The 27083-nt window shown below is 51.6% G+C and overlaps 5 protein-coding genes across 5 annotated transcripts; 1 reads left to right on the forward strand and 4 right to left on the reverse strand.

Annotated features, from left to right (window-relative positions):
* Nucleotides 1-1701: 1701 nt before the first annotated feature.
* PHYSODRAFT_411675 (hypothetical protein) lies at nt 1702-2187 on the reverse strand (the record flags this gene model as incomplete). Its single annotated transcript, XM_009524840.1, has 1 exon — nt 1702-2187. A coding segment is annotated over one exon (486 nt), but the record flags the coding sequence as incomplete, so codon positions are not given.
* A 161-nt stretch (nt 2188-2348) lies between these two features.
* On the reverse strand, nt 2349-3164 carry PHYSODRAFT_328521 (hypothetical protein; the record flags this gene model as incomplete). The annotated part of the gene is made up of 1 exon (XM_009524841.1): nt 2349-3164. One exon carries the CDS (start codon nt 3162-3164, stop codon nt 2349-2351), a length of 816 nt encoding a protein of 271 aa, XP_009523136.1.
* Nucleotides 3165-4085: 921 nt separating this feature from the next.
* Nucleotides 4086-4578, forward strand: PHYSODRAFT_328522 (hypothetical protein; the record flags this gene model as incomplete). Its single annotated transcript, XM_009524842.1, has 2 exons — nt 4086-4244; nt 4276-4578. 2 exons carry the CDS (start codon nt 4086-4088, stop codon nt 4576-4578), a joined length of 462 nt encoding a protein of 153 aa, XP_009523137.1.
* Nucleotides 4579-4910: 332 nt separating this feature from the next.
* On the reverse strand, nt 4911-6442 carry PHYSODRAFT_245871 (hypothetical protein; the record flags this gene model as incomplete). The annotated part of the gene is made up of 4 exons (XM_009524843.1): nt 4911-5132; nt 5207-6001; nt 6084-6192; nt 6267-6442. The coding sequence occupies 4 exons, from the start codon at nt 6440-6442 to the stop codon at nt 4911-4913; spliced, it is 1302 nt and encodes a 433-aa protein (XP_009523138.1).
* Nucleotides 6443-7390: 948 nt separating this feature from the next.
* Nucleotides 7391-8422, reverse strand: PHYSODRAFT_490245 (hypothetical protein; the record flags this gene model as incomplete). The annotated part of the gene is made up of 1 exon (XM_009524844.1): nt 7391-8422. One exon carries the CDS (start codon nt 8420-8422, stop codon nt 7391-7393), a length of 1032 nt encoding a protein of 343 aa, XP_009523139.1.
* Nucleotides 8423-27083: the final 18661 nt, after the last annotated feature.

Genomic DNA, 27083 nt, shown 5'->3' on the forward strand with positions numbered 1-27083 from the left:
TACCAGCGAGCGAGTCGACGGTTGGCCATCTTCTGGGTGAACAGTCCTTCGAGACTTTTGTGATCTGTCTCGACGATGGGTGGTTTGTCCAGGCAGTAGATACGAAACGCTGCCAGCGCATGAACGATCGCTAGTAGTTCCTGCTGCTGAGTCGGATAGTTGAGCTCCGCTGACTTCATCTTCCGGTTTGTGTACGCTATCGGGCGCTCAACTCCGTCCACCACTTGAAAAACGACTCCACCGACAGCAAACTTGCTTGCGTCGGTACGCAGATGCATGGGGCTGCTGAAATCCGGCAAGTGCAATACTGGCGGGTTGCACAGTCGCCGCTTCAACTCCTTGAAGTTCTTCAGCTGCTCGTCGCTGAGATGAATCTTGGCGTTCCGCTTGTTCTTCTTCTTCAAGAGCGCAAACATGGAGGCTGTCAGAGATGCGTACTCTGGACAGAATCGCTGGACGTAACCTGTCAAGCCAAGGAAGCTGTGAAGCTCTTCTTGCGTCCGTGGTACAGGCCAGTCCTTGATGGTCTGCACCTTGTCTGGATCCATCCGAACTCCATTTCGCCCACGAAATCTCCGAGACACGGGATCTCGTCGGAGCAGAAGACATACTTGGACAGCTTGACGTACAACTTGTTATCACGCAAGATGTCAAGTGTTTTCCGCAGTGCGTCCAGATGGTCCTCGATCTTCGGTGACTTGGTGAGAACATAGATGTCATCGTAGAACGACTTCGTGTTCTTCAAGTCTCGAAAGAGCTTCGATGTCAATCTGTGCATCGTTGCTGGCGCGTTGCAAACTCCCATTGGAAGAACGAGATACTCCCAGAGACCGTTCGGCGCTTGGAATGCGGTAAACTTGATGTCTTCTTCCCGCATGCGCACTTGGTAGTACGCGGACATCAGGTCCATCGTGGAGAACCAGTACGCACCGGACATGGTGTCGAGGATATCTTCCTTCCTCGTCATCGGGATACTTTGACGCACGGTGTTCGAATTCAAGTACCGGTAGTCGTGAACAATTCTCCAGCCAACTGGTTTCCGGACACAGAATGTTGGGGCTGCGTGGGGACTGATGCTTGGTCGAATGAGCTTCTTCTTTACCATGTCTTCGACCCAGCGCACGATTTCACGCTGCTGCTCCGGCGACTGTCGCCACTGCTGCCGGTACATCGCCATATTTGGATCCTTCACATCGATCCGGTACGCTTCTCTGGTAAACCTTCGGGTAGTTCTGGACGAAACACGTTGTCCTTATACTCCATGAGAAGATTGAAAGCTGGATTCTCTCGGAAGGTGTCCCAGTCTGTCTCCAGATAGCGTTGTGCTTTCGCACTCCCAACGTTGTCGGGCTGATCTCGGAGTTGCAGTGAACGTGCAACTTGCTTGATCGTCTCGTTCGATAGCACCAACATGAACTCAGGCTCGTCGCTCGTCTTGGTCTTGATTCTCAGGAACTTCCGCAACTTCTTGCGCGTGCTGTATTTGGTCTGTATACCACTCTCGTCGACAACTCCCATCGCGAACATCTTCTCCACGGCGTTGTCTCCACCCCTGGCACTGCTGCTTCCATCAGCCTCGACTACAGTACTCTCGCGCTCAGACGTCGCAACGTCGTCGTCTCCAGCTGAACTCTTGCCAGCTTGCGCGTCATCATGTCGTCCGCGGATAACACTTGGGGATTTCTTCTGCACTGCGTCACCAACAGCTTCTACCGTGAGCTTCACATCCGTTTCCAGCGCGGCACCTCGACAGGAATCGGGTCTTTTCGCCGACAGGCCTTTCGCCTCGACAGATCTCCGAAGCCCGGAGGTAACCACCGGTCCGCCTTCCTCGATCGGCTCACAGGTCTTCCCTGTTCGCTTCCAGTGCAGAGTCCTCGTTCTCGTTCCTTCGATTCGTCGACCTCTCCAGTCAATATGTGGTTGCATGTCTTCGAAGAATGGTATTCCAAGAATGCAATCGAATTCGTCTGGAATCGGGTAGACGACTGCCACACACTTGTAGGCGTCGTCCAGCCTCGAGACCAGAATCTCTATCAGCAGAACTTCAAGCTCCGCCTCGACAATTTGGTTGTCTCCCAGCTTGACACGAATGTTCTTGTCGCTGAACTTGGTTGTCTGAAGCTGGTGCTCCTCGACCCAACGCTTGGATACGTAGATCGTGGTGGCTCCACAGTCCAACAACATGCTTCGTGTCGCGAGACACTTGTCACCAACACTGATTTCACCTGTTACGGAGAACAGTGGACGTGACTTGTAGACCAGAGGGTTTTCGCACAGAACGTTCAAGCTGATATTCTCAATCTTTGGTGTCCCGGTTACGCTCTCGCCCACACCAGGACCCTCATTCACTGACGTGGTTGCTCGTTTCCCTGCTTCTCTTGCTCCTTCTTCCAGAGGAAGCAGTTGGCCTTGATGTGGCCAGGCTTCTTGCAGTGATAGCAGGTGCGGCCTTCAGTACGCTTGGAGTCAGACCTCGGCTTGAACCGTTCCTTGCCGCGGAAAGGTTTCCCTTTGAATGGTATGTCTTGCTTGGGAGATTGATCAGCGAAGATCTTCCTCTTGTCTTGGCGGGACTGGCGGTCGCGCATGTCGTCCACAAAGTGCGTAACTTCGTACTTGATCGCCAGGTCCATAGCCGCGCTCAGCGTCTCTGGGTTCTCGAGCTTGACGTAGCTACGGGTACGAGGCTTGAGACCGTTTGTGTAGCTTAGTACCTGGTCAAGTACACTCATGCCCTCAACTCGGAAGATAAGAGCAGCGTACTCGCCGTTGTAGGTCTCGATGTCCGCCGTTTGCTTGAGTCGCTGCAGCTTTTCTCGCAAGACGGCCTGGTAGTTCGAAGCTTCGAAGTGTTGGAGCACATGCTCACGGAAAATCCCCCACGTGTGCTCCTCACTTCTCGTCGTCGATGACCAGTGCAGGAACCATCCTGAGGCCGGCTTTTCCATCGCCGACCCGGCGATACCCGGCAGACGCGCGCTCGCGTCTTCGATTTGGATTCCGTTGATGCGACAGGCGTTCTCGATCTGGAACAGCCCTTCGCGAACGTCTTCCCCCCGCTTGCCGGTGAACTTGGGCAGATTGGTGGGCACTCGCGTGCGCTCTGCCATCGCTTGATTCAGCCGGTCGATCTCGGCTCGTAGCTGGGCGTTCGTCGGCATGGGCTTCTTGTAGTCAGGTTGCTGGGACCAACAAGTTCTACCAGTTTAACAGGAAGAAGTGCTGTCTTGGGGGAGGGCGTGCGGAACTAAGAGTGCCGCCCCCGCAGTTCAGGCGGATGGAAGCTTCGCGAAGCCTCCACAGCCGCCCTACATCTGCATATCTATTTTAACTTGGTTTCACTATACCTACGGTGAGTCGTACCTACACTGACCTCCTATTGGCTTACCTTTCTACCAATCAGATACAGAACGGATAGGCACCAAGTCATCCATCCGCACAAGATGACGCCGCTCGTTCCTGCAACTTGATCCTGCCATGCACCTTAGTATCCGTACATGGCTACATCCACTGGTGCCGTCGTCACACACGATATGCCTCGCGATGCTAAGAATTCTACGACAGCGGTGTGACCCTTTTCTAAGTGAGAAGTCCGGTCGTAGTCCGTTGTTTCGTTAACACTGCAAAACAGTCGCTCCACTGTCGTTTGGCTGGTTGATATCTGCATATTAGGAACAACTCCACCACATCAGTATAGCCGTTCTGAGCTGCAATTGATGGTGGGGTCGCGGCGGCATCGTTGGCCTCGTCAATAGATGCACTGCGCTCCACGAGCAAACTTCACCACCTCGCAATGGCTGGACATTGTAGCAATCACTAGGCAATTTTCCCATTGGGAAGCTTTCGTGTCCACGCTAGCATCATGGACCATTGGTAGGAAGCGGCCATCAGCGCGGACCTATCCTATGGATACCGCCTTTGTTGGTCAAGTCGATGGTCGATCATTCTTCAAAAGTATCTTCACCGCACCAACGTGGACCTTGTTAGCGATGTTACCGGTCGTTCGGTGTCACATTCCCTCTATCCGGACTTGTCTGGGACGGCGTGTGGCGATTTCTGGCGAGGCACTCGCGAGCTCGAGTATGCGCCGCATCAATGACGCCGTGTGGAGCGTGGATTGGGATCTCGTGAAGAACGTGCTAAACCCTCCAGACGGCAGCGATGGGGCCCCCTTCGAGCTGTGTGCGGCGACCCGAGACGACTGGAACCGCTACGTCCAGTCCGAGGAGCAAGCGCTTAAAGTCTCGCAACATGGCGTGATGGGACGACAAGGTCTTCATTGTCGAGTTGTCGGGGGCTCTGCACGAGCTGCTCGTTGAAGACGTCCGACAAGCGATTACCGACGCAACTGGGACTGGCAGAACTCACTTGGCGCATCGTGGAGCGGCCTATATCGATAGACGTCCGACATTGCCGGACGAAACTAATGATCTCTTAGCCTATCTCGAGCCAGACGCCAGCTTCGGTCCTTTTCGATTCCTTCCTGGGGCAGTGCTCCCACAGGGATTTACCTGGATGAACTTCCACACGCTGAAAGTGGAGATGAGGGTGCATCAAGGCTGGGGCCCCCTGTAGAGCAACAAGAGCAACAGGGAAAGCTGGTCAAAAGACGCGTTGTTACCTTAAACGAGAAGGCCAAACATCCACGGCAGCAGCACAATTCGTTTTTCTTCTTCGCTGTTGATCCATCTAAAAGCTGGAAGTCGATTCCTTGAGCCACCTCGTGATCTCCAAAACACCACAGTCTCACCGTCAAATCCTCAACTCCCACGTATGATCGAAGTACTGTCATGTAGAGCAGCTCATCTCGTATGGAGGGTGGTCGTCTAAAAGTATGGAATTATCGGTACACGGCGCTATCTCCTCTCTCGCTTGCTCTCTTTCTGTATGTCGAAGATCAGCCGCGGTTAGTAGAAACTGCCAGCCACCTTGTTGCACTCCGGGTCAACAGGCTTGGTCTCGTGGAAGCGACGGAAGTCGATCACCGCACCGCCAGTCTCCGGGTCCACGTCCACGCAGTTCACGTGGCGGTGGTTGAACAAAATGTCCTCCGCCTTGTATGAGTGCCGCACTTGGATCGTAGCCGACGTGACCGCGTCGATACCTTCCACAAGCACCACCACCTCCAACTGCAGATACGACAGGCAAAAACACGTTAAAAGGGCGGCCACGATAAACAACTCAATGCGGGTCGTCGTCGTACCTGCGACTCGGCCCAGTACTGCTTGATCTCCTCGATCGTCGGCGGCTGCGTGGCAGCGTGCACGTCACCCATAGCAGCGTTCCCAGTCATGCAGCGGCACGTGTTGTGCACGTGGTTGGTAGCCTGGTTGACCTGCACGGACCCATCGCGGTCTCCACTCTGGGCATCGGCCTCACGGCACAGCGGCTCCGGGAACAAGTAGCCGCGCGCAGGGTTGTGGTGCAAGCCGCAGGTCTCGGCGCTCTTTGGGCGCAGCAGCGGACTCCAGGCGTCCATGCGGTGCACGACAACCGAGGGCAGCGCCAGCAGCAGCATACCGCCAAGGTCGTCGTCCGGGTGCTGGATGCGCATCGGGTACGACTGGAAGTAGTAGTGCTCGCCGAACTCGACGTCGTGGCGAATCGCGTACATGCGCACGTGGGCTTCGACGAGCTGGTGCTTGCGCATCTCGCACACCTGGAACATGAAGTACAGGTTGCCGCGGATGCGGCGCACGCAGGCGTGGGTGCTCATCACGATGGTGTTGGCACGCGCCTGCGCGCGCGAGAAGCGCTGGAAGATGATGCCGATGGCCAGCGCGTCCAGCAAGATGCCGAACAGAGACTCGAGCGTGATGATGGTCTGCACCCAGACACAGTCGCCGAAGAACACGTCTCCGCCGTTGGTGCCGAAACCGATAGTAAACAGCACGGACACGGAGAAGGAGAAGCCGTCGAAGAACGAGTTGATGGCCAGCTTGCACTCCTCGGGCGGCGTCGTGTACAGCGCGCCGAACACGGTGATCACCACAAGATACTGCAGCACACAAGACAGCAGTACCAGCCATAAGCCTCCACTACCAAAACAATATACAAAATAGCAATATATAAGTGCGTACGGAAAAAACGAGCGAGCCCAGCACTTTGCTGAGTCGCATGTTGACGACCGAGTGGAACGGGTCCTGCATGTAGAGCTTCCAGTAGTGGGGCACCTTTTGGCGGCGGATGCTGCAGCACAGTCACACAAATCACATAAGTACCAACCTTTGACCTACGCATGTATCCTACGTATTGCCACGCACTTCCACTGGCCCTTGGAGCGCTGGAAGAGCGCGTCCTTGCGGTCCATGATGCGGCCCGTGGTCGTGGGCATGTCCACACGCTTGGCGGGGCTCTCGGAGCTGGACGACTGCGTGCCCACGGGCGCGTTCAGCGGGGTGCCGTCCTCGTACTCGGCGTAGCTCGGGCCGCGCTCCATCTTCATGCCCCAGGTCCGTCGTAGCGCAGCGTCTCAGTTGATCCCAAAGGCCGAATGGACGGCGGACCGAGGTGATGAACAGCAAGGGTCCGCAATATAAGGGCCGTTCCAAATTGTTTTTTTTTGTCGCTATAGTGAAACCAAGTTTACGTGGGGAAAACGTGAGTTTTGTCGTGCTGCGTGCACTAGTTATTGCGGGACGGACGCTACCTCTCCCACGATCGCACGACAGCTGCTTGTTTTGGCGACGTCGCGACCCGCTCTCGCGCTGTCGAGTCGACAGGAGCTGGCTGCTGGACGAGCAGCTTGCGGCGACGGTGTGGCTGCACAGACAATTGGAGAAGCTCTGTTGGCATAAGACGAAAATTTGAGGGGCGGCCATGTCTTCGCTGCAATGTTGTCGCAGTCGTTGGTCGAGTGGCAACTTCAGCTTTTCAGTGTTCAAGGTGGTCAAGTTCGCTGATAAGTCACGCGTAACCATCGGAATCTCGTTTGGCAACGTGGCTCGCGGTGCACTAGCAGTGACCGGCAGCGTGGCAATGGTACTACCGGCACATGTAGGTAGATAATAGCATGCGAGCGCCTCTAACTGTAATAGGGTGCCGGCGTAAAAAAACAATTTAGTGAACACTAATTTAAAACGATGGACACTTCTGGATACTACTTCAGTTTGGAGATAAGATATTCGTGACAAACAGCAGTGGACGAGTGCGCCGTGTGGTTTGGCATGAGTGTTCTACGATGTGATTAAAAAAGTTTGGCTGCTTCGAGCTTCTCTTGGAAGTGCATATACGTGCATGTAAGCGCTTTTTACAGTTTCATCGTTCTTGATACTCAACTTTTTTTAAAAGACGATTGTATTCTTGTCACTCTCACATCGATGTTATTATGAACGTGCTTCTGGAATACTACCCTAGCACTCTATGCATCCCCCACTCGTAGATTCGTTTACAGGTACGAGGTGTCGACGAACCACTCCTTGGCGTAGTTCAGGCCGAGGACCTCGGTGATCGCCACGGGCTTGTCGAGCTGGCCGCTGAACGCCACTCGGCTGCCCTTGACGGCGCCGGGGCCCGAGTTGTTGAACTCCTTGAAGACGATGTCGGCAGTGCTGGAGGTGGCGTCCCAAGTGGCCCAGCCCTGGGGCTTGACCACGTCGCCCAGCTCGCTGTTCTGCCAGATGACCTTGGCGTACGGGCGCCACGGGCGGCCCAGGACGGTCGAGTTGACGCCGCTTTTGCCGAACACGCGCGCGCGGTTGAAGACGTACGTGGCCGAGCTGTTGGCGGCTCCGCGGCCGCTGGCCGTGATGAAGCCCGTGCCGATGGTCTCGATGTCGCACGACTCGAACCAGGCCTGCGCGTAGCGGCCGAAGACGAAGTCGGTGGCGCCGTTGATGTACGTCTTGGCGTACAGCTCCTTTCCCTTGTCGGCCAGGACGGTGTCCTGGTATCCAGTCAGGTTGCACGCGTAGAAGCCGTAGTCCGTGGCGTTCACGTTGACGGCCAGGGCCTGGCCGACGTCGCCGGCCGTGTTGGCGATGTTGAGGTTGTACACCTTGACCTTGTCCGACTTGAAGCGGATCGTGCTGGTCATGTCGTTACGGGACTCGCCCTTGACCGAGGCAGGAATGTCCTTCTGGGCCTTGGCCTGGGTGATAGTCACCTGGTTGCTAGCGTAGTTCTTGGCGTCGCACGTGTAGCCCTGCAGCACCAGCGGACCACGCAGCGGCGAGATGAGCACCTGCTCGTTGTAGACGCCCGGGCGCACGAACACCGTCTGCACCGACTTCTTCTTGGGGTTGAGCTTGGCCACGCCCTCCGACACGGTCTTGTAGCTGCCCTTGTACGAGCCCGTGGCGTCGACGACGATGGCGCCATTGGGCGGCGTGGTGCGCGCGTTGGGGCCGCTGCACGCGCCGTCGGCCAGAACTCCCGACGCAAGAGCGATGAGGGCCACGAGAGGAGCGAAGATCTGCATCGTTTCAGGTGTTGGTGTGATGCGGAAGATTGAATAGTGAGCAGCTCACAGCTCCGAGGGGGCTTGAATACGAGGCGCTCTCCGTAATACCTCATGTACGGAAACCACTGGCTGGTACTCAATTTCTCTGCATGGAGGCGGCGCGTTTTGATCCTCTTCGTCTCCTCGCAAAGTTTCAACTCGTGACCATTTCCCCCTTCCCCACCACTTGGCAACGCAGCACTTAAAGCTCCAAAGTGTACAACTGGAACTTCGGGATTAAACTCGGATGTGCACGGTCAGCTTACTCAAGCTTTGGTTCTCTTCGTCCCAACCATCTGCCTGATGTGCATGTCGTTCGTCTGTAAGAGTCTGACTCAGACTCCGACAGCAGGTAGAGGCTGCGTGAGTCCACGCTGTACAGTCAATCTTCCGCGCGCTGCTTACCGCTCTCTATGAGTAAAACTCAACTCCTGGTCGGAAGAACGCCTTATTTCATGCACCTAGGCCAACTGAACTACAAGGGGGCGTTCTACTTCGTGTACATTCTACTATACGCTTGTTAAGGCCACCGGCAATGCTACTGCCAGCAGGCCACAATCTAGTTTGCATTGACACTTGCACAAAACGAGCCAATCCTTCAGTGATTTGAGGTGAACCTACAATGTAACTTCACGACAACCCCTGTTTGCTCTTCTGCGAAACCTTACTGCTGGTACCGAGGAAATCGCGGTGGTCGTCCTTTGAGCAGTGAGGAGGACACCAACTGGGGTGATGACGGTCATATGAGCAGTGGACCCTACAGTAAACTTACATTCTCCAGATTTTGCAGGACATCGATCTGGCTCACGAGCATAAGCGCAGGACGGAATGTCCTGTATTTTCCAAATCGAAACATCCCGGCGTCAAATCCTACACAAAATCTAGTATTATTGGCACAAGCTTGGCAAAGTCAATCTTTAGTGCTTTTGCAGGACAACATGTCCTGCAAGATTTGCTGCATTGCGGATGCCGCACCCGCAATGCAGCAAACTTCCGAGCTAATGCGCCAAGCAGAATATAACACACACGTGGTGTCCGTTAGCGTAGCGTGCCCACCAGGAAGATACAGTATTCATGGCTCGCTTTGTAGACCAAGGAGCATTTTAGTCGTACCAGTTAAAGAAATCTAAGCTCAACCATACCTTTCATACATTCTCAACACCTTTTTTTTTTTTAACTAAGTCAGCAGTAACGCCGAGTCGAACCAGTACGTATATGAACGCTGAAAGATGTACAAACAATAGCTCTCCATTACCCATTGCTAATCGCAGCATTTAATTGCGGGGGCACACGCTGTGTCGACGCTTGCCATGACTGTTGTATGTGTAGTGTCCCTGGATAGCGAAGAGCAATTGCAGCACCTTCCCTTAGGGTCTGACCCACTGAAGCCGCCCACGTTTGAGCCTCCGCCGAACGCCCATACCAGAGCTGCCGTACCAGCTAGTTGTCGTGATCGTGATCGTCCTCAACGAAGTCGCCCACGACGCTACCGTAGCGAGCCCTCAGTCTTGATGGTTGCTGGTCTGCGCGCGTCATCTCCTGCCCGTCGAGATCCAGGCCAGCATGCCACCCGAGACCGAATCACCTGTACTCGAAGCCCTCGGCCACTTTGTTTCCTGATACGAGTAGGACGGAGTCATCGGCGTGGGTGGTGAGCATAGAATTAGACTTTTGTTGAGCGCCATATCGCTGACGATGTCCTTGTCGAAGAAGAGCTGGTCGTATTAGCGTGCTTCAACGCCGACTCGGCAATAAATTACAACCGCCTACGCCGGCCCAGTCTCGGCCAGCTTTTCTTGATGATGAAGAGGTAAAGTTATACTATTGTGCAGGTGGGGCAGCCTATGGCATGTTTGCTGTTGCAGTGAGGCCAAACACAGGCAAAACTGCGATGCTATGTTAATTTAATTCTGATTGGACAAAATACTACAATTTTGTGTGTCCTGGTAATGTCCTGTAAAATCCGTTCAAGAATCATTCTCCAGATTTTGCAGGACATCGATCTGGCTCACGAGCATAAGCGCAGGACGGAATGTCCTGTATTTTCCAAATCGAAACATCCCGGCGTCAAATCCTACACAAAATCTAGTATTATTGGCACAAGCTTGGCAAAGTCAATCTGTAGTGCTTTTGCAGGACATGTCCTGCAAGATTTGCTGCATTGCGGATGCCGCACCCGCAATGCAGCAAACTTCCGAGCTAATGCGCCAAGCAGAATATAACACACACGTGGTGTCCGTTAGCGTAGCGTGCCCACCAGGAAGATACAGTATTCATGGCTCGCTCTGTAGACCAAGGAGCATTTTAGTCGTACCAGTTAAAGAAATCTAAGCTCAGCCATACCTTTCATACATTCTCAACACTTTTTTAAACTAAGTCAGCAGTAACGCCGAGTCGAACCAGTACGTATATGAACGCTGAAAGATGTACAAACAATAGCTCTCCATTACCCATTGCTAATCGCAACATTTAATTGCGGGGGCACACGCTGTGTCGACGCTTGCCATGACTGTTGTATGTGTAGTGTCCCTGGATAGCGAAGAGCAATTGCAGCACCTTCCCTTAGGGTCTGACCCGCTGAAGCCGCCCACGTTTGAGCCTCCGCCGAACGCCCATACCAGAGCTGCCGTACCAGCTAGTTGTCGTGATCGTGATCGTCCTCAACGAAGTCGCCCACGACGCTACCGTAGCGAGCCCTCAGTCTTGATGGTTGCTGGTCTGCGCGCGTCATCTCCTGCCCGTCGAGATCCAGGCCAGCATGCCACCCGAGACCGAATCACCTGTACTCGAAGCCCTCGGCCACTTTGTTTCCTGATACGAGTAGGACGGAGTCATCGGCGTGGGTGGTGAGCATAGAATTAGACTTTTGTTGAGCGCCATATCGCTGACGATGTCCTTGTCGAAGAAGAGCTGGTCGTATTAGCGTGCTTCAACGCCGACTCGGCAATAAATTACAACCGCCTACGCCGGCCCAGTCTCGGCCAGCTTTTCTTGATGATGAAGAGGTAAAGTTATACTATTGTGCAGGTGGGGCAGCCTATGGCATGTTTGCTGTTGCGGTGAGGCCAAACACAGGCAAAACTGCGATGCTATGTTAATTTAATTCTGATTGGACAAAATACTACAATTTTGTGTGTCCTGGTAATGTCCTGTAAAATCCGTTCAAGAATCATTCTCCAGATTTTGCAGGACATCGATCTGGCTCACGAGCATAAGCGCAGGACGGAATGTCCTGTATTTTCCAAATCGAAACATCCCGGCGTCAAATCCTACACAAAATCTAGTATTATTGGCACAAGCTTGGCAAAGTCAATCTGTAGTGCTTTTGCAGGACAACATGTCCTGCAAGATTTGCTGCATTGCGGATGCCGCACCCGCAATGCAGCAAACTTCCGAGCTAATGCGCCAAGCAGAATATAACACACACGTGGTGTCCGTTAGCGTAGCGTGCCCACCAGGAAGATACAGTATTCATGGCTCGCTCTGTAGACCAAGGAGCATTTTAGTCGTACCAGTTAAAGAAATCTAAGCTCAGCCATACATTTCATACATTCTCAACACTTTTTTAAACTAAGTCAGCAGTAACGCCGAGTCGAACCAGTACGTATATGAACGCTGAAAGATGTACAAACAATAGCTCTCCATTACCCATTGCTAATCGCAACATTTAATTGCGGGGGCACACGCTGTGTCGACGCTTGCCATGACTGTTGTATGTGTAGTGTCCCTGGATAGCGAAGAGCAATTGCAGCACCTTCCCTTAGGGTCTGACCCGCTGAAGCCGCCCACGTTTGAGCCTCCGCCGAACGCCCATACCAGAGCTGCCGTACCAGCTAGTTGTCGTGATCGTGATCGTCCTCAACGAAGTCGCCCACGACGCTACCGTAGCGAGCCCTCAGTCTTGATGGTTGCTGGTCTGCGCGCGTCATCTCCTGCCCGTCGAGATCCAGACCAGCATGCCACCCGAGACCGAATCACCTGTACTCGAAGCCCTCGGCCACTTTGTTTCCTGATACGAGTAGGACGGAGTCATCGGCGTGGGTGGTGAGCATAGAATTAGACTTTTGTTGAGCGCCATATCGCTGACGATGTCCTTGTCGAAGAAGAGCTGGTCGTATTAGCGTGCTTCAACGCCGACTCGGCAATAAATTACAACCGCCTACGCCGGCCCAGTCTCGGCCAGCTTTTCTTGATGATGAAGAGGTAAAGTTATACTATTGTGCAGGTGGGGCAGCCTATGGCATGTTTGCTGTTGCGGTGAGGCCAAACACAGGCAAAACTGCGATGCTATGTTAATTTAATTCTGATTGGACAAAATACTACAATTTTGTGTGTCCTGGTAATGTCCTGTAAAATCCGTTCAAGAATCATTCTCCAGATTTTGCAGGACATCGATCTGGCTCACGAGCATAAGCGCAGGACGGAATGTCCTGTATTTTCCAAATCGAAACATCCCGGCGTCAAATCCTACACAAAATCTAGTATTATTGGCACAAGCTTGGCAAAGTCAATCTGTAGTGCTTTTGCAGGACAACATGTCCTGCAAGATTTGCTGCATTGCGGATGCCGCACCCGCAATGCAGCAAACTTCCGAGCTAATGCGCCAAGCAGAATATAACACACACGTGGTGTCCGTTAGCGTAGCGTGCCCACCAGGAAGATACAGTATTCATGGCTCGCTCTGTAGACCAAGGAGCATTTTAGTCGTACCAGTTAAAGAAATCTAAGCTCAGCCATACATTTCATACATTCTCAACACTTTTTTTTTAACTAAGTCACCAGTAACGCCGAGTCGAACCAGTACGTATATGAACGCTGAAAGATGTACAAACAATAGCTCTCCATTACCCATTGCTAATCGCAACATTTAATTGCGGGGGCACACGCTGTGTCGACGCTTGCCATGACTGTTGTATGTGTAGTGTCCCTGGATAGCGAAGAGCAATTGCAGCACCTTCCCTTAGGGTCTGACCCGCTGAAGCCGCCCACGTTTGAGCCTCCGCCGAACGCCCATACCAGAGCTGCCGTACCAGCTAGTTGTCGTGATCGTGATCGTCCTCAACGAAGTCGCCCACGACGCTACCGTAGCGAGCCCTCAGTCTTGATGGTTGCTGGTCTGCGCGCGTCATCTCCTGCCCGTCGAGATCCAGGCCAGCATGCCACCCGAGACCGAATCACCTGTACTCGAAGCCCTCGGCCACTTTGTTTCCTGATACGAGTAGGACGGAGTCATCGGCGTGGGTGGTGAGCATAGAATTAGACTTTTGTTGAGCGCCATATCGCTGACGATGTCCTTGTCGAAGAAGAGCTGGTCGTATTAGCGTGCTTCAACGCCGACTCGGCAATAAATTACAACCGCCTACGCCGGCCCAGTCTCGGCCAGCTTTTCTTGATGATGAAGAGGTAAAGTTATACTATTGTGCAGGTGGGGCAGCCTATGGCATGTTTGCTGTTGCGGTGAGGCCAAACACAGGCAAAACTGCGATGCTATGTTAATTTAATTCTGATTGGACAAAATACTACAATTTTGTGTGTCCTGGTAATGTCCTGTAAAATCCGTTCAAGAATCATTCTCCAGATTTTGCAGGACATCGATCTGGCTCACGAGCATAAGCGCAGGACGGAATGTCCTGTATTTTCCAAATCGAAACATCCCGGCGTCAAATCCTACACAAAATCTAGTATTATTGGCACAAGCTTGGCAAAGTCAATCTGTAGTGCTTTTGCAGGACAACATGTCCTGCAAGATTTGCTGCATTGCGGATGCCGCACCCGCAATGCAGCAAACTTCCGAGCTAATGCGCCAAGCAGAATATAACACACACGTGGTGTCCGTTAGCGTAGCGTGCCCACCAGGAAGATACAGTATTCATGGCTCGCTCTGTAGACCAAGGAGCATTTTAGTCGTACCAGTTAAAGAAATCTAAGCTCAGCCATACATTTCATACATTCTCAACACCTTTTTTTTTTTAACTAAGTCAGCAGTAACGCCGAGTCGAACCAGTACGTATATGAACGCTGAAAGATGTACAAACAATAGCTCTCCATTACCCATTGCTAATCGCAACATTTAATTGCGGGGGCACACGCTGTGTCGACGCTTGCCATGACTGTTGTATGTGTAGTGTCCCTGGATAGCGAAGAGCAATTGCAGCACCTTCCCTTAGGGTCTGACCCGCTGAAGCCGCCCACGTTTGAGCCTCCGCCGAACGCCCATACCAGAGCTGCCGTACCAGCTAGTTGTCGTGATCGTGATCGTCCTCAACGAAGTCGCCCACGACGCTACCGTAGCGAGCCCTCAGTCTTGATGGTTGCTGGTCTGCGCGCGTCATCTCCTGCCCGTCGAGATCCAGGCCAGCATGCCACCCGAGACCGAATCACCTGTACTCGAAGCCCTCGGCCACTTTGTTTCCTGATACGAGTAGGACGGAGTCATCGGCGTGGGTGGTGAGCATAGAATTAGACTTTTGTTGAGCGCCATATCGCTGACGATGTCCTTGTCGAAGAAGAGCTGGTCGTATTAGCGTGCTTCAACGCCGACTCGGCAATAAATTACAACCGCCTACGCCGGCCCAGTCTCGGCCAGCTTTTCTTGATGATGAAGAGGTAAAGTTATACTATTGTGCAGGTGGGGCAGCCTATGGCATGTTTGCTGTTGCGGTGAGGCCAAACACAGGCAAAACTGCGATGCTATGTTAATTTAATTCTGATTGGACAAAATACTACAATTTTGTGTGTCCTGGTAATGTCCTGTAAAATCCGTTCAAGAATCATTCTCCAGATTTTGCAGGACATCGATCTGGCTCACGAGCATAAGCGCAGGACGGAATGTCCTGTATTTTCCAAATCGAAACATCCCGGCGTCAAATCCTACACAAAATCTAGTATTATTGGCACAAGCTTGGCAAAGTCAATCTGTAGTGCTTTTGCAGGACAACATGTCCTGCAAGATTTGCTGCATTGCGGATGCCGCACCCGCAATGCAGCAAACTTCCGAGCTAATGCGCCAAGCAGAATATAACACACACGTGGTGTCCGTTAGCGTAGCGTGCCCACCAGGAAGATACAGTATTCATGGCTCGCTCTGTAGACCAAGGAGCATTTTAGTCGTACCAGTTAAAGAAATCTAAGCTCAGCCATACATTTCATACATTCTCAACACTTTTTTTAAACTAAGTCAGCAGTAACGCCGAGTCGAACCAGTACGTATATGAACGCTGAAAGATGTACAAACAATAGCTCTCCATTACCCATTGCTAATCGCAACATTTAATTGCGGGGGCACACGCTGTGTCGACGCTTGCCATGACTGTTGTATGTGTAGTGTCCCTGGATAGCGAAGAGCAATTGCAGCACCTTCCCTTAGGGTCTGACCCGCTGAAGCCGCCCACGTTTGAGCCTCCGCCGAACGCCCATACCAGAGCTGCCGTACCAGCTAGTTGTCGTGATCGTGATCGTCCTCAACGAAGTCGCCCACGACGCTACCGTAGCGAGCCCTCAGTCTTGATGGTTGCTGGTCTGCGCGCGTCATCTCCTGCCCGTCGAGATCCAGACCAGCATGCCACCCGAGACCGAATCACCTGTACTCGAAGCCCTCGGCCACTTTGTTTCCTGATACGAGTAGGACGGAGTCATCGGCGTGGGTGGTGAGCATAGAATTAGACTTTTGTTGAGCGCCATATCGCTGACGATGTCCTTGTCGAAGAAGAGCTGGTCGTATTAGCGTGCTTCAACGCCGACTCGGCAATAAATTACAACCGCCTACGCCGGCCCAGTCTCGGCCAGCTTTTCTTGATGATGAAGAGGTAAAGTTATACTATTGTGCAGGTGGGGCAGCCTATGGCATGTTTGCTGTTGCGGTGAGGCCAAACACAGGCAAAACTGCGATGCTATGTTAATTTAATTCTGATTGGACAAAATACTACAATTTTGTGTGTCCTGGTAATGTCCTGTAAAATCCGTTCAAGAATCATTCTCCAGATTTTGCAGGACATCGATCTGGCTCACGAGCATAAGCGCAGGACGGAATGTCCTGTATTTTCCAAATCGAAACATCCCGGCGTCAAATCCTACACAAAATCTAGTATTATTGGCACAAGCTTGGCAAAGTCAATCTGTAGTGCTTTTGCAGGACAACATGTCCTGCAAGATTTGCTGCATTGCGGATGCCGCACCCGCAATGCAGCAAACTTCCGAGCTAATGCGCCAAGCAGAATATAACACACACGTGGTGTCCGTTAGCGTAGCGTGCCCACCAGGAAGATACAGTATTCATGGCTCGCTCTGTAGACCAAGGAGCATTTTAGTCGTACCAGTTAAAGAAATCTAAGCTCAGCCATACCTTTCATACATTCTCAACACCTTTTTTTTTTTTAACTAAGTCACCAGTAACGCCGAGTCGAACCAGTACGTATATGAACGCTGAAAGATGTACAAACAATAGCTCTCCATTACCCATTGCTAATCGCAACATTTAATTGCGGGGGCACACGCTGTGTCGACGCTTGCCATGACTGTTGTATGTGTAGTGTCCCTGGATAGCGAAGAGCAATTGCAGCACCTTCCCTTAGGGTCTGACCCGCTGAAGCCGCCCACGTTTGAGCCTCCGCCGAACGCCCATACCAGAGCTGCCGTACCAGCTAGTTGTCGTGATCGTGATCGTCCTCAACGAAGTCGCCCACGACGCTACCGTAGCGAGCCCTCAGTCTTGATGGTTGCTGGTCTGCGCGCGTCATCTCCTGCCCGTCGAGATCCAGGCCAGCATGCCACCCGAGACCGAATCACCTGTACTCGAAGCCCTCGGCCACTTTGTTTCCTGATACGAGTAGGACGGAGTCATCGGCGTGGGTGGTGAGCATAGAATTAGACTTTTGTTGAGCGCCATATCGCTGACGATGTCCTTGTCGAAGAAGAGCTGGTCGTATTAGCGTGCTTCAACGCCGACTCGGCAATAAATTACAACCGCCTACGCCGGCCCAGTCTCGGCCAGCTATTCTTGATGATGAAGAGGTAAAGTTATACTATTGTGCAGGTGGGGCAGCCTATGGCATGTTTGCTGTTGCGGTGAGGCCAAACACAGGCAAAACTGCGATGCTATGTTAATTTAATTCTGATTGGACAAAATACTACAATTTTGTGTGTCCTGGTAATGTCCTGTAAAATCCGTTCAAGAATCATTCTCCAGATTTTGCAGGACATCGATCTGGCTCACGAGCGTAAGCGCAGGACGGAATGTCCTGTATTTTCCAAATCGAAACATCCCGGCGTCAAATCCTACACAAAATCTAGTATTATTGGCACAAGCTTGGCAAAGTCAATCTGTAGTGCTTTTGCAGGACAACATGTCCTGCAAGATTTGCTGCATTGCGGATGCCGCACCCGCAATGCAGCAAACTTCCGAGCTAATGCGCCAAGCAGAATATAACACACACGTGGTGTCCGTTAGCGTAGCGTGCCCACCAGGAAGATACAGTATTCATGGCTCGCTCTGTAGACCAAGGAGCATTTTAGTCGTACCAGTTAAAGAAATCTAAGCTCAGCCATACATTTCATACATTCTCAACACCTTTTTTTTTTAACTAAGTCACCAGTAACGCCGAGTCGAACCAGTACGTATATGAACGCTGAAAGATGTACAAACAATAGCTCTCCATTACCCATTGCTAATCGCAACATTTAATTGCGGGGGCACACGCTGTGTCGACGCTTGCCATGACTGTTGTATGTGTAGTGTCCCTGGATAGCGAAGAGCAATTGCAGCACCTTCCCTTAGGGTCTGACCCGCTGAAGCCGCCCACGTTTGAGCCTCCGCCGAACGCCCATACCAGAGCTGCCGTACCAGCTAGTTGTCGTGATCGTGATCGTCCTCAACGAAGTCGCCCACGACGCTACCGTAGCGAGCCCTCAGTCTTGATGGTTGCTGGTCTGCGCGCGTCATCTCCTGCCCGTCGAGATCCAGACCAGCATGCCACCCGAGACCGAATCACCTGTACTCGAAGCCCTCGGCCACTTTGTTTCCTGATACGAGTAGGACGGAGTCATCGGCGTGGGTGGTGAGCATAGAATTAGACTTTTGTTGAGCGCCATATCGCTGACGATGTCCTTGTCGAAGAAGAGCTGGTCGTATTAGCGTGCTTCAACGCCGACTCGGCAATAAATTACAACCGCCTACGCCGGCCCAGTCTCGGCCAGCTATTCTTGATGATGAAGAGGTAAAGTTATACTGGGGCAGCCTATGGCATGTTTGCTGTTGCGGTGAGGCCAAACACAGGCAAAACTGCGATGCTATGTTAATTTAATTCTGATTGGACAAAATACTACAATTTTGTGTGTCCTGGTAATGTCCTGTAAAATCCGTTCAAGAATCATTCTCCAGATTTTGCAGGACATCGATCTGGCTCACGAGCGTAAGCGCAGGACGGAATGTCCTGTATTTTCCAAATCGAAACATCCCGGCGTCAAATCCTACACAAAATCTAGTATTATTGGCACAAGCTTGGCAAAGTCAATCTGTAGTGCTTTTGCAGGACAACATGTCCTGCAAGATTTGCTGCATTGCGGATGCCGCACCCGCAATGCAGCAAACTTCCGAGCTAATGCGCCAAGCAGAATATAACACACACGTGGTGTCCGTTAGCGTAGCGTGCCCACCAGGAAGATACAGTATTCATGGCTCGCTCTGTAGACCAAGGAGCATTTTAGTCGTACCAGTTAAAGAAATCTAAGCTCAGCCATACCTTTCATACATTCTCAACACCTTTTTTTTTTAACTAAGTCACCAGTAACGCCGAGTCGAACCAGTACGTATATGAACGCTGAAAGATGTACAAACAATAGCTCTCCATTACCCATTGCTAATCGCAACATTTAATTGCGGGGGCACACGCTGTGTCGACGCTTGCCATGACTGTTGTATGTGTAGTGTCCCTGGATAGCGAAGAGCAATTGCAGCACCTTCCCTTAGGGTCTGACCCGCTGAAGCCGCCCACGTTTGAGCCTCCGCCGAACGCCCATACCAGAGCTGCCGTACCAGCTAGTTGTCGTGATCGTGATCGTCCTCAACGAAGTCGCCCACGACGCTACCGTAGCGAGCCCTCAGTCTTGATGGTTGCTGGTCTGCGCGCGTCATCTCCTGCCCGTCGAGATCCAGACCAGCATGCCACCCGAGACCGAATCACCTGTACTCGAAGCCCTCGGCCACTTTGTTTCCTGATACGAGTAGGACGGAGTCATCGGCGTGGGTGGTGAGCATAGAATTAGACTTTTGTTGAGCGCCATATCGCTGACGATGTCCTTGTCGAAGAAGAGCTGGTCGTATTAGCGTGCTTCAACGCCGACTCGGCAATAAATTACAACCGCCTACGCCGGCCCAGTCTCGGCCAGCTATTCTTGATGATGAAGAGGTAAAGTTATACTATTGTGCAGGTGGGGCAGCCTATGGCATGTTTGCTGTTGCGGTGAGGCCAAACACAGGCAAAACTGCGATGCTATGTTAATTTAATTCTGATTGGACAAAATACTACAATTTTGTGTGTCCTGGTAATGTCCTGTAAAATCCGTTCAAGAATCATTCTCCAGATTTTGCAGGACATCGATCTGGCTCACGAGCATAAGCGCAGGACGGAATGTCCTGTATTTTCCAAATCGAAACATCCCGGCGTCAAATCCTACACAAAATCTAGTATTATTGGCACAAGCTTGGCAAAGTCAATCTTTAGTGCTTTTGCAGGACAACATGTCCTGCAAGATTTGCTGCATTGCGGATGCCGCACCCGCAATGCAGCAAACTTCCGAGCTAATGCGCCAAGCAGAATATAACACACACGTGGTGTCCGTTAGCGTAGCGTGCCCACCAGGAAGATACAGTATTCATGGCTCGCTCTGTAGACCAAGGAGCATTTTAGTCGTACCAGTTAAAGAAATCTAAGCTCAGCCATACCTTTCATACATTCTCAACACTTTTTTTTAACTAAGTCACCAGTAACGCCGAGTCGAACCAGTACGTATATGAACGCTGAAAGATGTACAAACAATAGCTCTCCATTACCCATTGCTAATCGCAACATTTAATTGCGGGGGCACACGCTGTGTCGACGCTTGCCATGACCGTTGTATGTGTAGTGTCCCTGGATAGCGAAGAGCAATTGCAGCACCTTCCCTTAGGGTCTGACCCGCTGAAGCCGCCCACGTTTGAGCCTCCGCCGAACGCCCATACCAGAGCTGCCGTACCAGCTAGTTGTCGTGATCGTGATCGTCCTCAACGAAGTCGCCCACGACGCTACCGTAGCGAGCCCTCAGTCTTGATGGTTGCTGGTCTGCGCGCGTCATCTCCTGCCCGTCGAGATCCAGACCAGCATGCCACCCGAGACCGAATCACCTGTACTCGAAGCCCTCGGCCACTTTGTTTCCTGATACGAGTAGGACGGAGTCATCGGCGTGGGTGGTGAGCATAGAATTAGACTTTTGTTGAGCGCCATATCGCTGACGATGTCCTTGTCGAAGAAGAGCTGGTCGTATTAGCGTGCTTCAACGCCGACTCGGCAATAAATTACAACCGCCTACGCCGGCCCAGTCTCGGCCAGCTATTCTTGATGATGAAGAGGTAAAGTTATACTATTGTGCAGGTGGGGCAGCCTATGGCATATTTGCTGTTGCGGTGAGGCCAAACACAGGCAAAACTGCGATGCTATGTTAATTTAATTCTGATTGGACAAAATACTACAATTTTGTGTGTCCTGGTAATGTCCTGTAAAATCCGTTCAAGAATCATTCTCCAGATTTTGCAGGACATCGATCTGGCTCACGAGCATAAGCGCAGGACGGAATGTCCTGTATTTTCCAAATCGAAACATCCCGGCGTCAAATCCTACACAAAATCTAGTATTATTGGCACAAGCTTGGCAAAGTCAATCTGTAGTGCTTTTGCAGGACAACATGTCCTGCAAGATTTGCTGCATTGCGGATGCCGCACCCGCAATGCAGCAAACTTCCGAGCTAATGCGCCAAGCAGAATATAACACACACGTGGTGTCCGTTAGCGTAGCGTGCCCACCAGGAAGATACAGTATTCATGGCTCGCTCTGTAGACCAAGGAGCATTTTAGTCGTACCAGTTAAAGAAATCTAAGCTCAGCCATACCTTTCATACATTCTCAACACTTTTTTAAACTAAGTCAGCAGTAACGCCGAGTCGAACCAGTACGTATATGAACGCTGAAAGATGTACAAACAATAGCTCTCCATTACCCATTGCTAATCGCAACATTTAATTGCGGGGGCACACGCTGTGTCGACGCTTGCCATGACTGTTGTATGTGTAGTGTCCCTGGATAGCGAAGAGCAATTGCAGCACCTTCCCTTAGGGTCTGACCCGCTGAAGCCGCCCACGTTTGAGCCTCCGCCGAACGCCCATACCAGAGCTGCCGTACCAGCTAGTTGTCGTGATCGTGATCGTCCTCAACGAAGTCGCCCACGACGCTACCGTAGCGAGCCCTCAGTCTTGATGGTTGCTGGTCTGCGCGCGTCATCTCCTGCCCGTCGAGATCCAGGCCAGCATGCCACCCGAGACCGAATCACCTGTACTCGAAGCCCTCGGCCACTTTGTTTCCTGATACGAGTAGGACGGAGTCATCGGCGTGGGTGGTGAGCATAGAATTAGACTTTTGTTGAGCGCCATATCGCTGACGATGTCCTTGTCGAAGAAGAGCTGGTCGTATTAGCGTGCTTCAACGCCGACTCGGCAATAAATTACAACCGCCTACGCCGGCCCAGTCTCGGCCAGCTTTTCTTGATGATGAAGAGGTAAAGTTATACTATTGTGCAGGTGGGGCAGCCTATGGCATGTTTGCTGTTGCGGTGAGGCCAAACACAGGCAAAACTGCGATGCTATGTTAATTTAATTCTGATTGGACAAAATACTACAATTTTGTGTGTCCTGGTAATGTCCTGTAAAATCCGTTCAAGAATCATTCTCCAGATTTTGCAGGACATCGATCTGGCTCACGAGCATAAGCGCAGGACGGAATGTCCTGTATTTTCCAAATCGAAACATCCCGGCGTCAAATCCTACACAAAATCTAGTATTATTGGCACAAGCTTGGCAAAGTCAATCTGTAGTGCTTTTGCAGGACAACATGTCCTGCAAGATTTGCTGCATTGCGGATGCCGCACCCGCAATGCAGCAAACTTCCGAGCTAATGCGCCAAGCAGAATATAACACACACGTGGTGTCCGTTAGCGTAGCGTGCCCACCAGGAAGATACAGTATTCATGGCTCGCTCTGTAGACCAAGGAGCATTTTAGTCGTACCAGTTAAAGAAATCTAAGCTCAGCCATACCTTTCATACATTCTCAACACTTTTTTAAACTAAGTCAGCAGTAACGCCGAGTCGAACCAGTACGTATATGAACGCTGAAAGATGTACAAACAATAGCTCTCCATTACCCATTGCTAATCGCAACATTTAATTGCGGGGGCACACGCTGTGTCGACGCTTGCCATGACTGTTGTATGTGTAGTGTCCCTGGATAGCGAAGAGCAATTGCAGCACCTTCCCTTAGGGTCTGACCCGCTGAAGCCGCCCACGTTTGAGCCTCCGCCGAACGCCCATACCAGAGCTGCCGTACCAGCTAGTTGTCGTGATCGTGATCGTCCTCAACGAAGTCGCCCACGACGCTACCGTAGCGAGCCCTCAGTCTTGATGGTTGCTGGTCTGCGCGCGTCATCTCCTGCCCGTCGAGATCCAGACCAGCATGCCACCCGAGACCGAATCACCTGTACTCGAAGCCCTCGGCCACTTTGTTTCCTGATACGAGTAGGACGGAGTCATCGGCGTGGGTGGTGAGCATAGAATTAGACTTTTGTTGAGCGCCATATCGCTGACGATGTCCTTGTCGAAGAAGAGCTGGTCGTATTAGCGTGCTTCAACGCCGACTCGGCAATAAATTACAACCGCCTACGCCGGCCCAGTCTCGGCCAGCTATTCTTGATGATGAAGAGGTAAAGTTATACTATTGTGCAGGTGGGGCAGCCTATGGCATATTTGCTGTTGCGGTGAGGCCAAACACAGGCAAAACTGCGATGCTATGTTAATTTAATTCTGATTGGACAAAATACTACAATTTTGTGTGTCCTGGTAATGTCCTGTAAAATCCGTTCAAGAATCATTCTCCAGATTTTGCAGGACATCGATCTGGCTCACGAGCATAAGCGCAGGACGGAATGTCCTGTATTTTCCAAATCGAAACATCCCGGCGTCAAATCCTACACAAAATCTAGTATTATTGGCACAAGCTTGGCAAAGTCAATCTGTAGTGCTTTTGCAGGACAACATGTCCTGCAAGATTTGCTGCATTGCGGATGCCGCACCCGCAATGCAGCAAACTTCCGAGCTAATGCGCCAAGCAGAATATAACACACACGTGGTGTCCGTTAGCGTAGCGTGCCCACCAGGAAGATACAGTATTCATGGCTCGCTCTGTAGACCAAGGAGCATTTTAGTCGTACCAGTTAAAGAAATCTAAGCTCAGCCATACCTTTCATACATTCTCAACACTTTTTTAAACTAAGTCAGCAGTAACGCCGAGTCGAACCAGTACGTATATGAACGCTGAAAGATGTACAAACAATAGCTCTCCATTACCCATTGCTAATCGCAACATTTAATTGCGGGGGCACACGCTGTGTCGACGCTTGCCATGACTGTTGTATGTGTAGTGTCCCTGGATAGCGAAGAGCAATTGCAGCACCTTCCCTTAGGGTCTGACCCGCTGAAGCCGCCCACGTTTGAGCCTCCGCCGAACGCCCATACCAGAGCTGCCGTACCAGCTAGTTGTCGTGATCGTGATCGTCCTCAACGAAGTCGCCCACGACGCTACCGTAGCGAGCCCTCAGTCTTGATGGTTGCTGGTCTGCGCGCGTCATCTCCTGCCCGTCGAGATCCAGGCCAGCATGCCACCCGAGACCGAATCACCTGTACTCGAAGCCCTCGGCCACTTTGTTTCCTGATACGAGTAGGACGGAGTCATCGGCGTGGGTGGTGAGCATAGAATTAGACTTTTGTTGAGCGCCATATCGCTGACGATGTCCTTGTCGAAGAAGAGCTGGTCGTATTAGCGTGCTTCAACGCCGACTCGGCAATAAATTACAACCGCCTACGCCGACCCAGTCTCGGCCAGCTTTTCTTGATGATGAAGAGGTAAAGTTATACTATTGTGCAGGTGGGGCAGCCTATGGCATGTTTGCTGTTGCGGTGAGGCCAAACACAGGCAAAACTGCGATGCTATGTTAATTTAATTCTGATTGGACAAAATACTACAATTTTGTGTGTCCTGGTAATGTCCTGTAAAATCCGTTCAAGAATCATTCTCCAGATTTTGCAGGACATCGATCTGGCTCACGAGCATAAGCGCAGGACGGAATGTCCTGTATTTTCCAAATCGAAACATCCCGGCGTCAAATCCTACACAAAATCTAGTATTATTGGCACAAGCTTGGCAAAGTCAATCTGTAGTGCTTTTGCAGGACAACATGTCCTGCAAGATTTGCTGCATTGCGGATGCCGCACCCGCAATGCAGCAAACTTCCGAGCTAATGCGCCAAGCAGAATATAACACACACGTGGTGTCCGTTAGCGTAGCGTGCCCACCAGGAAGATACAGTATTCATGGCTCGCTCTGTAGACCAAGGAGCATTTTAGTCGTACCAGTTAAAGAAATCTAAGCTCAGCCATACCTTTCATACATTCTCAACACTTTTTTTTAACTAAGTCACCAGTAACGCCGAGTCGAACCAGTACGTATATGAACGCTGAAAGATGTACAAACAATAGCTCTCCATTACCCATTGCTAATCGCAACATTTAATTGCGGGGGCACACGCTGTGTCGACGCTTGCCATGACTGTTGTATGTGTAGTGTCCCTGGATAGCGAAGAGCAATTGCAGCACCTTCCCTTAGGGTCTGACCCGCTGAAGCCGCCCACGTTTGAGCCTCCGCCGAACGCCCATACCAGAGCTGCCGTACCAGCTAGTTGTCGTGATCGTGATCGTCCTCAACGAAGTCGCCCACGACGCTACCGTAGCGAGCCCTCAGTCTTGATGGTTGCTGGTCTGCGCGCGTCATCTCCTGCCCGTCGAGATCCAGGCCAGCATGCCACCCGAGACCGAATCACCTGTACTCGAAGCCCTCGGCCACTTTGTTTCCTGATACGAGTAGGACGGAGTCATCGGCGTGGGTGGTGAGCATAGAATTAGACTTTTGTTGAGCGCCATATCGCTGACGATGTCCTTGTCGAAGAAGAGCTGGTCGTATTAGCGTGCTTCAACGCCGACTCGGCAATAAATTACAACCGCCTACGCCGGCCCAGTCTCGGCCAGCTTTTCTTGATGATGAAGAGGTAAAGTTATACTATTGTGCAGGTGGGGCAGCCTATGGCATGTTTGCTGTTGGGAAACAAAGTGGCCGAGGGCTTCGAGTACAGGTGATTCGGTCTCGGGTGGCATGCTGGCCTGGATCTCGACGGGCAGGAGATGACGCGCGCAGACCAGCAACCATCAAGACTGAGGGCTCGCTACGGTAGCGTCGTGGGCGACTTCGTTGAGGACGATCACGATCACGACAACTAGCTGGTACGGCAGCTCTGGTATGGGCGTTCGGCGGAGGCTCAAACGTGGGCGGCTTCAGCGGGTCAGACCCTAAGGGAAGGTGCTGCAATTGCTCTTCGCTATCCAGGGACACTACACATACAACAGTCATGGCAAGCGTCGACACAGCGTGTGCCCCCGCAATTAAATGTTGCGATTAGCAATGGGTAATGGAGAGCTATTGTTTGTACATCTTTCAGCGTTCATATACGTACTGGTTCGACTCGGCGTTACTGCTGACTTAGTTTAAAAAAGTGTTGAGAATGTATGAAAGGTATGGCTGAGCTTAGATTTCTTTAACTGGTACGACTAAAATGCTCCTTGGTCTACAGAGCGAGCCATGAATACTGTATCTTCCTGGTGGGCACGCTACGCTAACGGACACCACGTGTGTGTTATATTCTGCTTGGCGCATTAGCTCGGAAGTTTGCTGCATTGCGGGTGCGGCATCCGCAATGCAGCAAATCTTGCAGGACATGTCCTGCAAAAGCACTACAGATTGACTTTGCCAAGCTTGTGCCAATAATACTAGATTTTGTGTAGGATTTGACGCCGGGATGTTTCGATTTGGAAAATACAGGACATTCCGTCCTGCGCTTATGCTCGTGAGCCAGATCGATGTCCTGCAAAATCTGGAGAATGATTCTTGAACGGATTTTACAGGACATTACCAGGACACACAAAATTGTAGTATTTTGTCCAATCAGAATTAAATTAACATAGCATCGCAGTTTTGCCTGTGTTTGGCCTCACTGCAACAGCAAACATGCCATAGGCTGCCCCACCTGCACAATAGTATAACTTTACCTCTTCATCATCAAGAAAAGCTGGCCGAGACTGGGCCGGCGTAGGCGGTTGTAATTTATTGCCGAGTCGGCGTTGAAGCACGCTAATACGACCAGCTCTTCTTCGACAAGGACATCGTCAGCGATATGGCGCTCAACAAAAGTCTAATTCTATGCTCACCACCCACGCCGATGACTCCGTCCTACTCGTATC

The sequence above is a fragment of the Phytophthora sojae genome (genome assembly GCF_000149755.1).
Source record: "Phytophthora sojae unplaced genomic scaffold PHYSOscaffold_3, whole genome shotgun sequence".
Lineage (NCBI taxonomy): Eukaryota > Oomycota > Peronosporomycetes > Peronosporales > Peronosporaceae > Phytophthora > Phytophthora sojae.